Here is a 12,017-nt window from a genome sequence, read left to right on the forward strand (position 1 = left end):
CCAGTCAGAGAGTTCAGTTCTATCGGGAGATTACAACATGCCTCTGAGAAATGACTACTTAGTTTAGAGGACAGCATTGCGATTAAAAATTCATGACTATAGAATTAAAGAGGAAAAAAAAAAAGAGCCCACTCTTTTCTTCCAGGCTTATGTCAGACTTGCAATGAAGTTAGAATGAGCAAGTCTGCAGCTTCTGAATGTCTGGGGAAACTAGTTTGCAGCTCTTCGTGTAAAAGTGGATGTTTTCACGGGCAGACAATGTTTTCATCGGCCTGATTGACAGTCAAAAACTTTATTTTTGCATTTTAGGCAGTCGTTGGCCTTTTGCTTTCCAGACCTTAAGGGACATATTTATGAGCTTCTGGAAAGGGTCTTCAATCCTACTCCCTGGCATGACCTCTGCTGGAACATTCCTTCTAGCCTGCCAAGTTGCAAAAGAACACCACGTCTGATATTCCCCCTTCCTTCCTCACTGGGACGTACTGCACTGTGGGCTGGAAGCCAGGGGTAACCTGTTCTTATCTCATGTTCTCTTTAGAGAATGGCAATGGTCTCTGCGATGTCCTGGGTCCTGTACTTGTGGATAAGTGCGTGTGCCATGCTGCTCTGCCATGGATCCCTCCAGCACACCTTCCAGCAGCACCACCTGCACAGACCAGGTAAGTGTGTGTGTGTGTGTGTGTGTGTGTGTGTGTGTGTGTGTGTGTGTGTGTGTGTGTGCTGGGGGGCGGGGAGGGGGCTTGCTCCACAGCAGGCTCCTCCAGTCTCACTGTGGTCTCTTCAACAGATGGCGGAAAGCAAGTGACAGAAATTGCTATAGTGTGGGCAGTTTGCCTTTGAATTCTAAGACATGTTGTGGGCTGGATGCTCTGGGGGATGGAGAGTGTACCAAAAAAATGCCTTGGAGGTATTTCTGTTAATGTCTCAGAAAAGGTGGATTTTATTTTTCAAAGGAATTGGTCCCCCTCCCTTCACCCCCGCTACCGTCTTCCACACACCTTGTTTAGGAGAATGATTTGGTCTTGGACAATAGCAAAATATTCTACAAACGGTGGAGTAACTTTCAAGACTGGGGTGATTTAGAGAGGAGTCATGGATTTCCCGGGGTGAATTTATACCTAGTGTAGATACTGTCATTTCAGTCTGTGTGGCTAAGGGCTCCAGGGATGTGTTAATGACCAGACTAACTTTAGAAGTTGTCAATGAAAAAGAAAATGAAGCAGTGACTTACTATGTCGTGTCTGGTTTAATTTGCATCCCGTCTTCTCTCCCTTCCTTCCTTCACTTTGGTTCCTCCAGTGTGTTCCGCGCCCCCACCCTTTTTGTCCTCCCTCTGTTGGCAGTTTCTGGAACAAGTTCGCTCTGGCGTGCTTTCTGAAAATTTTCTTTATTGATTCCTTTTTTTGTTTTCCTTTTAGTTTCGGGTGCAGTTTGCTTTCTCCTCCGGCTTCTAACTCTTCCCTCGCCCCACTCTTCAGTGCTGATTTTCCTTTCTTTGCCTGTCTAGCTTTCTCACACAAAGTCACCGCCAGTTCAATCGTCCTTACGCTTCCTGGTTGATTCTCAGGAAGGTTTCCTTCTCCTTTTCCCCCGTAGCTGTGGCTGTGTTCGCCGCACCCCCTACCTTCACCATCCTTGGTGGCCCCCTCGGAGGGTCAAGTGCAACGTTTGGGGACGAGTTGCACACTCAAGTTCCTGCTCCTCAATTCTGCTCTGCTGCCGCCCTCCCTCTCGACCCTCCCCATATCCTTTCCTGGCTTCCTGCCATCCACAGGACTTCTCAGTGCAGCGGGTCCAGGTCCGGAGTGGAGTCTGCATCTCTGTCTTTCCTGGCTCTGCAGCCTTGACTGTGATCCCGCACTCTTGGTTTGGCCTTCTCCAGTCCTTCTCTGGGTGCCTTTTGCTGCCTCCCTCCCCGGGTTGGGTTCAGCTTCCAAGCTGGGGCAGACTGAATAGAGCCGCCAGGGTGCATGCCAGCGCGCGCCTGCTGGGTCTGCAGCCCTCAGCTGCAGAGGAGGGCTGGGGGCGGAGAAGGCCAGCTGTCCCCGGGTCCCATCCGCCTTCCTTCCTTCCATAAGCCAGGTCAGCGAGGGGAGCGAGGGGGCGCTGGTGCCCCTGCGGGTGGGCATGGAAACCATGCTGCCGCCACTGGTGCTGCTTGCCTGTGTTTTCTGTGTCCTGTGTGCAGACCCTGGCACGGGAAGCGCCAGATTTCTGCCAGAAGCTTCAGTGCCAACATGGAGGGAACACAATCGTGGATTTGGGGATCCCTGAGCTACCTCCAACCACTTAATCGCCAATCTGTTCTGGCAAGAAAAGTCTTCGGCTTGTTACATAGTCATACAAATAATCCGGGAAATGCAGTTTCTCTGTAATACTCAACAATGAGATAAAAGAACCATCCATCCCTACAGTTCTAGAGACAGTGTTCACGGTTAATTCATATTGTTAGTTTAGCCACTGTGTAAGTGGATATAATTTACCCGTTTTGCCCAGAGAACGGAAGTGGAAGTTTGAGAGGGTGGGATGTGACAGTCTGAAACCATCCAAAGAATGGTTGCAGATGGAGGTCATGCCCCGTGATTCTAAAACTGTCCCCTAGTACACCAACTGTCTACATCAGATAGCCTCTTAAGGAGCATCGAATATAATCTGTGAAAACTTTAAGGTCAGATCCATGCGCATGCTCATTTAAACTGCAAGTCAGATCTAGGAGGTGGCTGAAGCAGGTGGCTGGTGGTGGGGGCCAGGGACTGGTCAATGCCTCTGTCCCTGAACTTTCCTAACATGAACTTGGATAAGTGACTTTCCATATCTGAGCTGAGTTCCCTGTCAGGGGAGGGGGAAGGGACAGGGGAGGGGAGGATGAGGAGATGACTTCCTAGGAAGTGGGAAGTGAATTTCCCCTTATCAATATCAAGCATCTTTATTAAGGGACTGCAACCTGTAAGTCAGGGATGTTGAATGAGTCAAATTTTACTGTTCCCACTACTAATAGATCCACTTAGCCAGGGCAAAGCTTGATGCTTTTGTTTTCTAAGCATGTGTACATGGCTAGGACATCGGACATGCCAGTGATTACAACCACTTTTACTTTATGCTGTGTGTGTAGTCTCACACACACACACACACACACACACACACACACACACACACACACACACACACACACACACAAAGAGCTCGGATAGAGTTTGTAGTGAACTCTCACATAGAGCATGTCTATTGGCTTATGGGAACTGGGACTATTATGTGTAACAAAGAAATTCATATCATCGTAGGTCTTATTAAAATAACATATTTTTAAAATTGATTCTGACTGAAATTAAACCCACTGCTCATGTTCTTCCTTATCTACCATGGAGCTTGCTCATTATCAGCCAATATATGTTGAAAGTATACCTTAAACATCCCCAAGAACTTTGTTACCAACAGCTCCACCCCCAAGTACTCACTCTCTGAGTCCTGTCTCAGCCTTGCAGTAGAAAAGGAGGAACTATAAGTGCTTCTTCTAGATACAGAGGGATTAAAATAACGTTGATTCAGAAGTCCAGTGGGTCTGTGTAATGTGCTAATTCAACCTTCTTAGGATTGCTACAGTAGCTGCAGAGATTAAAGTGATAGATCTTGGTCACAGTAATCTTCCAAATTATTACAGTCACTATTTAATGTGTTCTTCTGTTTTGATTTTACGAGTAAAAATATGTTTCTCTCTCTCTCTCTCTCTCTCTCTCTCTCTCTCTCTCTCTCTCTCTCAGATAAGTGTGGCATTTTCCTTTGTGGGTCTTAAATCTTCAGAGACATTAATGAAACGTGTGTGAAAACAGAACAAAAAAACAAACCACGGGGCAGTTATCTGTGATACTCCACCCCTAAATGAGCAAATAAATAAAGAAATAGTTGGATAAATGAGCAAAAAAGAAAAGCATAATTTCATTCTCTCAAATCAGTGGAAATAAGTGACATGATGAGAAAAAACGAGACATCAGCCGACCCTAGCCTTGTTGCGTTTGCCTAAGCTTGAAAAATCACCTCCTTCACAAGGCAGAGCAGCATACTTGGCATGCATGCCGAGTGTGTGGAAATGTGCAAAATGACAAATCTTTCACTAGGAGAGAGAGAGAGAGAGTTTGGGGGGGGGCTCTATAGTCACCCTCACCTGCTTAGGAATGGAATTCCCTCCCCCTCAGGCCAGCACCTCACAGTCAGCTTCCCCATCCCCTCCACAGCAAGATTGATGGTGTTCCGATTGCAAGCAGGCAATTTCAGTCTCTCAAGAAATAATCCACTCCACTGACAGATGAGAGGAATTGGATGAGCCGTTCCCCTTGTTGAGAGTATGCCTCCCCTGGATGGCACCAGCCCGTCAGGGCCCGTTAGGGGAAATGGTTAGAGATTTGGGCCAATTTCTGCTGTCATGACGTGAAATTGGGACAGTGTTTTCGTAAGGCCACGCATTTGTGATCTGTCTCCTCGATGTAGTGGGTTTGTGCACAAACAGAGTGAGAATATGTTAACTAGAAAACTGACTGATTTTTAATGTATTTGCCTGCAGCCCCTAAGTACTTCCTATTTTTCATATTTATAGTATTAAGAATGCATCATTTATTTTCACTTACTCACTAGTTAAGGAAGATTAAAACAGTCAATCAAATGAAACTGAAATTTAAAATTACATAAGTGAATAAAATGTGCTATAGATGAACAGATTCATAATTTCAATAATTGAATATTGGAATAGTTTTTATCTGGGGAATGATGTAGGAAGTTACTATGACAACTTGAAAAATATTTTTGCCTCCCCACACCCCCGTACCAGACCTTTGGTAGGACAGTTATTTTTAAAAAGACAGATTCAACAATGAAAACTCAGATGTAGCATCTCTGGTTTCTAGTAATTAGGACAGTCTAAGTTCTTCACACTTAACAGTGTGTGCGCAGGGGGAAAAAGGATAAATCGTTTGCCAAATGCAGTCTTCCAATTTAAGATTATGTTTGCTCCTGGTATGGATATGTGGATTATGATGGCAATTTTAACGTTTGCTTTATTTGCGGTATGTGGGTGGATGTGGGAGTGTGTGTGTAGAGGGGTGGATGTGTCCTTGAAACAATAAAATATGAGTCTTCTCAAAATTGTTTAGCAAGAAAAGAATCCCTGGGATTCTTTAGTAAAATAAAATTACATATCTATGAATTACATGAGACAGAAGTTAGAAGTAGACAATGAATCATTTGTTCTTGAGTCAATGTGATTTCATTGACGTTGGAAATGATATATAAAAGCTTGCTCTGAATAGAATATCTCTGTAATTTATACTTGACGAGATTTAAGACTGCATTAAGCAAACTGTGTATGTTAGAAGTCCTCATTTATGACTTTATTATATAGTGAACATCACCATCCATTTTAACATGAGAATTTGGGGTAAATCAATTAAAATGTGTACATACCTTACATTAATTTTTACTCTACCATTCAAAACCACATTTTAGAAAACTGCCTGGGACGTATGTTTCAGATGCTTTTCAATAAGGGTTGTTTTATAGTTTTAGTGTATAAGAACTAGTGGGTACAACTGTGGTTGCACATTTTCCTTTTAGGAATGCCTACTAGCTTAAAGTTGCTAAGTATAGTGGATTGGTGTTAGAATTGGAGCAGACAGGCTGTTATTTGGTATAAGCTGGTGCTAGTGATAATGCATTGATCATCTGATGGATGATATTGACCTCCTCCAAGAGGCACAGTGAAACTATGGACATCAAATAAAACACCAACATACCAGGGCCAAGTAGAGATATAAATACATATTTCCTGTCACTGCCATGAACTCGAAACAGAATGGTGCAAATACCATACAAATGGCTACTGATTTAAGTACAAGACTATGCCTTCAAATCATAGTTAAGGGCAATAGACATTACACTACACTGCATACTAAAGTAGTTAGTAATGGCACAAATGAACATTAGTTGCCAATTACTAATTTCTTAAACTTCATTGGAGATGATGATCTGAACTTTCAACTTGAAACACTGGAGACCATTTTAGTTGAGTACAGCAAAGCAGGTGAACCATTTTCCCACAGCACTGTCCCTTAAATTACGGTATCTCTTAGAATGTGGAATGTGTGAATTGGACACATGCTTCCACTCCTAGACACTTACCACTAGGAAAAATTTTGGTCATGTGTGAAATTTTTGTTGAGGTATAGTTATTGCAGGAATGGTTAAAATGGCAACAACAGTGTTTCGGCTCCATCAAAATGGGATTGATAAAATAAATGATCATCTACCCAGTGGAATTCAGTGTGGCCATCACAAAGGATGAGTTGTGCTTATGTGTGCTCATGCAGAAAAATCCCTAAGATTTTAATGAATGAAGAAAACAAGGAGAGGAATACTATTTCAAAATAATTTGAAGAGATACAAAGAATACCAAACGGTTATGAACATCCTGCATTACTAGTGAAATCTGAAAAAACTTCTTAAAAGATTTAAGAGGGTTTCATTTTTAATTTGTATAAATTAGTTATACATAATAATGGGCTTTGCTTGTACATTTTCATGTCTGTATATAATGATTTTGTTTATATCCAACCCCTTATTGTGATCCATCATCCTAGCATTCTCACTTATCTTTTTCTTACCAAGTAGTTCTCCTTCTACTTTTCATGTCTTTTTTTTAAGACTTAGTTTTTATTTTTAAGTGTGTGTGTGTGTGTGTGTGTGTCTGTCTGTCTGTCTGTCTGTCTGCCTGTCTGTCTATGGGTGGATAGGTACCCATGAGTGCTGGGGCCTGAGGAGGCCAGAGGTGTTGAATGCCCTGGAGCTGGAGTGACAGGTGTTTGTGGGCTGCTCAGTGTGGGAGCTGGGAAACAAACTCTGCTGCTCAGCGAGAGCAGTACATTCTCTTAACTACTGAGCATTCTCTCCAGCCCTGTTAGATTATTTTTTATGTATGTGTGAACCAAATGAGTTTAATTAGGGATACTTACAGGAATACAGGGGTGGGGTAGAGGGTAGGAGGAAGGGGTTATTTATTTGAGCATGGACAACTTACCGGTTGCTAGACCACTGAAGAAAGCTTTTCTGCTTCCCCCAGAAGCTTGTAACTATCTATAGACTTTCAGGGAGGAGTAAGGTATCCTATGTCCATCCCAATCTGTGTCATAGTGTTAATAGGTCCAGTTTTACGTAGACTTTGTTCAGGTAACTAAAGTTGCTGAGCTCTCAAGAGTGCCACAGTCATGGCTTAGAATTCTCACTTATTGTTTGGCTGTATTTTTAATTCACTTTGGATGAGCATGGATGGCTATTTAACAAAAGTCTCAACAATTTAGGTATAGAATTTTAATGATTAAATTAGAAGAAAAACAAGTGTTATTTCTGCATAAACAAAAAATAAAGGAGGATGGGTAAGAAATTATCATGAGGCCTCCTTCCTAAGAGTATTCTAATAATAGGAAATGTAGATCAGTATTACTGAAATTATGCTTTATAAAGATTCTTATTGGGAAAATAGGGTTGGATGTTGGGGAAATAATTGCTCTGTGATTTATTTTTCTCTAGGACACATATGATGTAAGTGATGAAAGTTCTAGAACCAGTTGTAGATGAAAAAAAAACAATATATTATCTTGCAAATATTACTTTTTTGTTTGGGCTGCATTGACAGTGTATCCTCACATCACATGCATTGAGAAATGTAGGAGAAGAGAATTCTGAAATTTTATTCATCCTTTATATCTCAGTATGACTAAGGTATCTGACATGTAGTGGGTGCTCATAAGATAAACTAATCTTTTATAATTTACTAAACTTTTCATAAAAAAAAATCAATGAAAGTTTTGGTAGAATTGTAGCCTTTTCACTAGTCGTTATGACTCTCTCTCTCTCTCTCTCTCTCTCTCTCTCTCTCTCTCTCTCTGTCTCTCTCTCTCTCTCTCTCTCTGTGTGTGTGTGTGTGTGTGTGTGTGTGTATTTGGGTGTGTGAGCACAAGGACATTATGGATTTACGTTATTTGTATGTGTGATTAGAATGTGGATACTATTCAAATGGATACTAATACAAATAGCAAATACTCAGTATAGCATAGGTATATATGTCTTTCTGTAGATACTTAACTGTTTGATATTTGACAGCTATTTTAGTAAGCAAAATAATCTGAAGAATTACTGCTTTGCAATGTACTTATAGATGTAGAATATATAGATATTATACTTATAAATTTAGTCATATATTAAATGCCTAAGAATTTTTTATGTTCAACTATGGGCTTTCTTTTCCCTTTTTGGGTTTGAAAAATTCTCATAGGGATGAGCTTGGGGAACCAAAGGAAAAAAAAAACACCCCTTAACAGACAGAGAAAAGCCTTTCACTGTATAAATCTTTTGATTTTGAGAGAAAAAATTCACTTCAGCTTTGTAGCAAAAAGAGCAACAGACAGGCAATTTCCCCCTTCTTTGGGGGTAAAGAAAAGATGAATTATTTTGTTAACAAGTTGTATAAACTAATGGAATTCCGCAAAAATAATGTCCTTAAAGTACACAGGGAATGCTCTTAGCCCACTCTTTCTTTCTCCTTCTTGCTGTTATGTAATAATAGTCTCTAGAATGAAAACAGAAATGGTATTATCATGAAGTTTTCCTCTCAGAAAGTTGGAGTGAATACTGAGGGGTCTGTCTGTTGATTAAAGACTCCCTTCCTTCATGTAGGAAAGACATCAAACCAAGTCTTATCCTGTCTCCTAAAGGGCAAAAGACCCTGGTGCCCTCTGGTATGGTCACTATTCTCATGATATCACCAATATTTACCTTTACTACATCCTTACTAGACATTTTCTTTTAGGATGCTCCATCCCACTCAAACCTAAATCAAAGCCATCTGAGTATACATATCCAGAGGGATTGTCATGTTTCTCAGTTCTGCGGATGAAGAATGGACAGACTGAGTTGCACACGTTTTAAAATTCCAGCTCCTAGATTCCAATAAAGCACCTAAATCGAAGGAAAGCATTATCATGCTCTAGTAATTAACCATACATCCTAAATTAGGGTCAGCAGGCCAGGCTTTCTATTGAAGAAATATTGAATAATGGTTCAATAAATATTTGCTGGTCAACTAGGCTTTATCTAAACAAGATCTTTGTATATCCTAACACTTACATACTGGTAGAAAAGACTACATTAGCTTTTTAAGAAATGATCCGATTCAGTGAGGAGAGATGACCATAGAGTAGGAGTCAGAGGCTGAGCTTGTAGTGTCTCTCCTAAGCTGTCAATTACTAAGGCTCCAGTGGCAATGGTTGGAAGGAATGAATGAACACTGTTCACACTCCCAGAAGGCAATCTATATGTTCCATAAATAGTGATGTATGTTGTCAGATAATAAATCTTTAAACTGCCTCAAGAACTGTTTTGTTCATGTTATCAATTCCATATGGAAAGATTCATTGCAAAATTACCTCTTTCAAAGAGTCATTGGCTGAAACTAATTAAACGTTATGGACAACTCATAGGTAAGAAAGACAAAATCCCCCATGGTAACAGAAATGATTGAAATACGTGGGGGAGGGTATTAGGAGATGCCAGCAGCTGAGATAACCAGAGGATAGACACACATCTTGAGGAATGAGCTTGTTTGGAGTTGCCTCTGAGCCCATCCCAATGTGAGATTATCTGACATTTGAAAGTGATCCTCAATCTTAACGTTTATGTGTACTTTCCTTATCCTGTAAATATCAGGTGAGCACAACAAATCTTGACTAAGAGTGACATCCTTCCTGAAGACTGCCAGACAAGATTATCTCCAGCTCCAACATTTTTTGATTCTTCATGAATTTATCAAATATATTTATGCAAGATATGTCAAGAGAGACAAGGTCAATAGTTACTAAGGGGGGCATTATAGGCATATCTGTCTTGGTTTGGTTTAAAATTGTGTGCACACTTGAGTCATGCCCTGAGTTTTGCCCAACAGGCACCAACACTTGACTCTGTGCTTTTTACATGTGCTGGAATTGTTATTACAGGGGCTCCAGTCAGCTGAGAGTTTTTATATAATGAGGCCATTGTTCTAATCAGAGGTCTCATTTTAATTTCAGCTAAAAAAATCCATTAATTTTCTTTTAAATTAGGCTTGGAAGAAATGGTAATCGGTAAATGTAATAAAATGGAAGAAGCATCCAGAAGTACTGTAATGCTCACATAAAACTCTTAATTTAATATTTTATTAAAGTTCTCAGAATCTAGTTTGCAACCCACTAGTATGTCATAAATATAGCTTGAAAGCCAATATTATTTCTTTTTCGTTGTTGTTCTTTAAGCATGGGCATTTATTTCATGCAAGAATAAAGGTAACTTATTAGAAAGACACCTATGTCATCATTCTTCTGCAGATGACATGAAGCTGAGGTTCCTGAGCATTCTTAATTTAGTGTCCTCATAGGAAACCTGGCTGCCAGCTCTTAGAAAACACGGCAGAGTTCCTGCATGCAGATAATTATAATTCATCCCGTTTGAGAAAAGACAATTTGTTATCAGTGTATCGTGAGAGTTGTTTTAGTTGTTAGTGATTTTCAATTGCTGTGGTCTTGCTTTTTAATTATAAATCGCTGTTGGTTTAGTTTTCTCATTATCAGTGAGTTTATTGTGGGTTATTTGGTTAACCCTATAGTATGAATGATGCATATTTGTTTCTTTTGCACTTTAAATTACTGTAGAATACTAGCCATTAAGCCAATCCTGAATTATGGTTGATCTGAGTTGAGCTGGTAGAATGCTTGCCTAGCAGAGATGAAGCCCTGGGTTTGATCCTCAGTACCAAATAAACCAGGTGTGGTGGCACATACCTGTATGTAACCTCAGCCCTCAGGAGATAGAGGCAAAGGTTTAGATGCTCAAGATCATCCCAAGTCACTTAGCAAGACTGAGGAGAGCCCAGATTATAACAGGCCCTGGAGACAGAAGGGGTATATGCGGTAATTTCGATTCTAATTGGTAAATCTTGCACATCTCATCACTCTTTGTGCATGTATTATTTGTATAGTGACACTATGTAGACACTAACTGTGGACCTCTGCAATGTGTTCTCATGGTACTTTTATGTCCATAGAACTAGAACATTGCTTTATAAGAATCTGTTAATAGATTCATTTTATCTCAAAACAAAAAATCAAAAACAACCAAACAAAAAACAAAACAAAAAAACATTTTATACAGGCTTCTTTCCAAGATTTTATCTCTTAGGACTCTTTCCATTATAAAGTTGAAATAGGTGGGCACTGGATATTTCTCTTCTTCACCAAGCTATGGTTATAGGAGTTTGAAGACTGCTTTTGTCAAGACAATTGTGTGACTAGAGATTAGTGTTCATAGAAGTTTAAATTAGAAACAATAACTGCCATAATGAAAACCCAATCAATCAAGCAGCCAATCAATCCCCTGTTATGAAACAAAATGATAAAGGGCAGAGGAATGCTGTGTTTGGAAGCTTCCAAGATACAGTTAAACCAAATGGAAATGGTTTGGTTGCTCCTTACATCTCTTCACCTGCCAAGAATGCAAAATGGTACTCCGGAATTGAGGTCACTAGGTGAACATTTGTAGGGCAGCATTTTTGACAGCTGCTTCCAGAATTATTGAGAAGATGGAGTAAATTCAGGGCTTGGTGAGTTGCCAATCTCCAGTCCTTCATCAGGCCTACAAGATCAGTAAGTGATCACATTCTACACTCTTGTCCTTGATGTTCCCTGAAGCTTGGGGCAGGGGAAATAACATAGATGTCCTATTTAGGGCTAGGCTTAGATAGTCGCTTATTTTCAGCACTCAGTATTCCTTCCTTATGCTTCCATATGGCATTTGTTCTACTATCTCCTCCAGTTACATTTTTAATTGGGTTTCAATATAGTAAATGTCTATACGGCTTTTTCATACACCCTTCATTTTGGTTAGCTCCCTTTCTTGTCCCCATCCCTCATACCTACTCCAACTTAAACCTTTCTGTCCCTAAAATTCCT

The 12,017-nt window shown here is 40.3% G+C and overlaps 1 protein-coding gene and 1 long non-coding RNA gene across 4 annotated transcripts in view; one reads left to right on the forward strand and one right to left on the reverse strand.

Moving 5' to 3' along the window:
• The window catches only part of LOC121828060 (uncharacterized), a 32,795-nt gene extending 30,630 nt beyond the window's left edge, over positions 1-2,165 (reverse strand). The window contains exon 1 of the long non-coding RNA XR_006070499.2: positions 1,232-2,165. This is a non-coding gene — a long non-coding RNA (uncharacterized LOC121828060). The remainder of the gene's footprint in view (positions 1-1,231) is intronic.
• Tafa1 (TAFA chemokine like family member 1) overlaps positions 1-12,017 on the forward strand; it is a 520,237-nt gene that overhangs the window by 2,100 nt on the left and 506,120 nt on the right. For all 3 annotated transcript variants that reach the window (XM_015989287.3, XM_006972568.4, XM_042273694.2), the window contains exon 2: positions 539-659. In XM_015989287.3, coding sequence (XP_015844773.1) covers positions 542-659 — 118 coding nt within the window. In that variant the 5' untranslated portion in view covers positions 539-541. The remainder of the gene's footprint in view (positions 1-538; positions 660-12,017) is intronic.

This window comes from Peromyscus maniculatus, chromosome 3 (assembly GCF_049852395.1).
Source record: "Peromyscus maniculatus bairdii isolate BWxNUB_F1_BW_parent chromosome 3, HU_Pman_BW_mat_3.1, whole genome shotgun sequence".
Taxonomy (NCBI): Eukaryota; Metazoa; Chordata; class Mammalia; order Rodentia; family Cricetidae; genus Peromyscus; species Peromyscus maniculatus.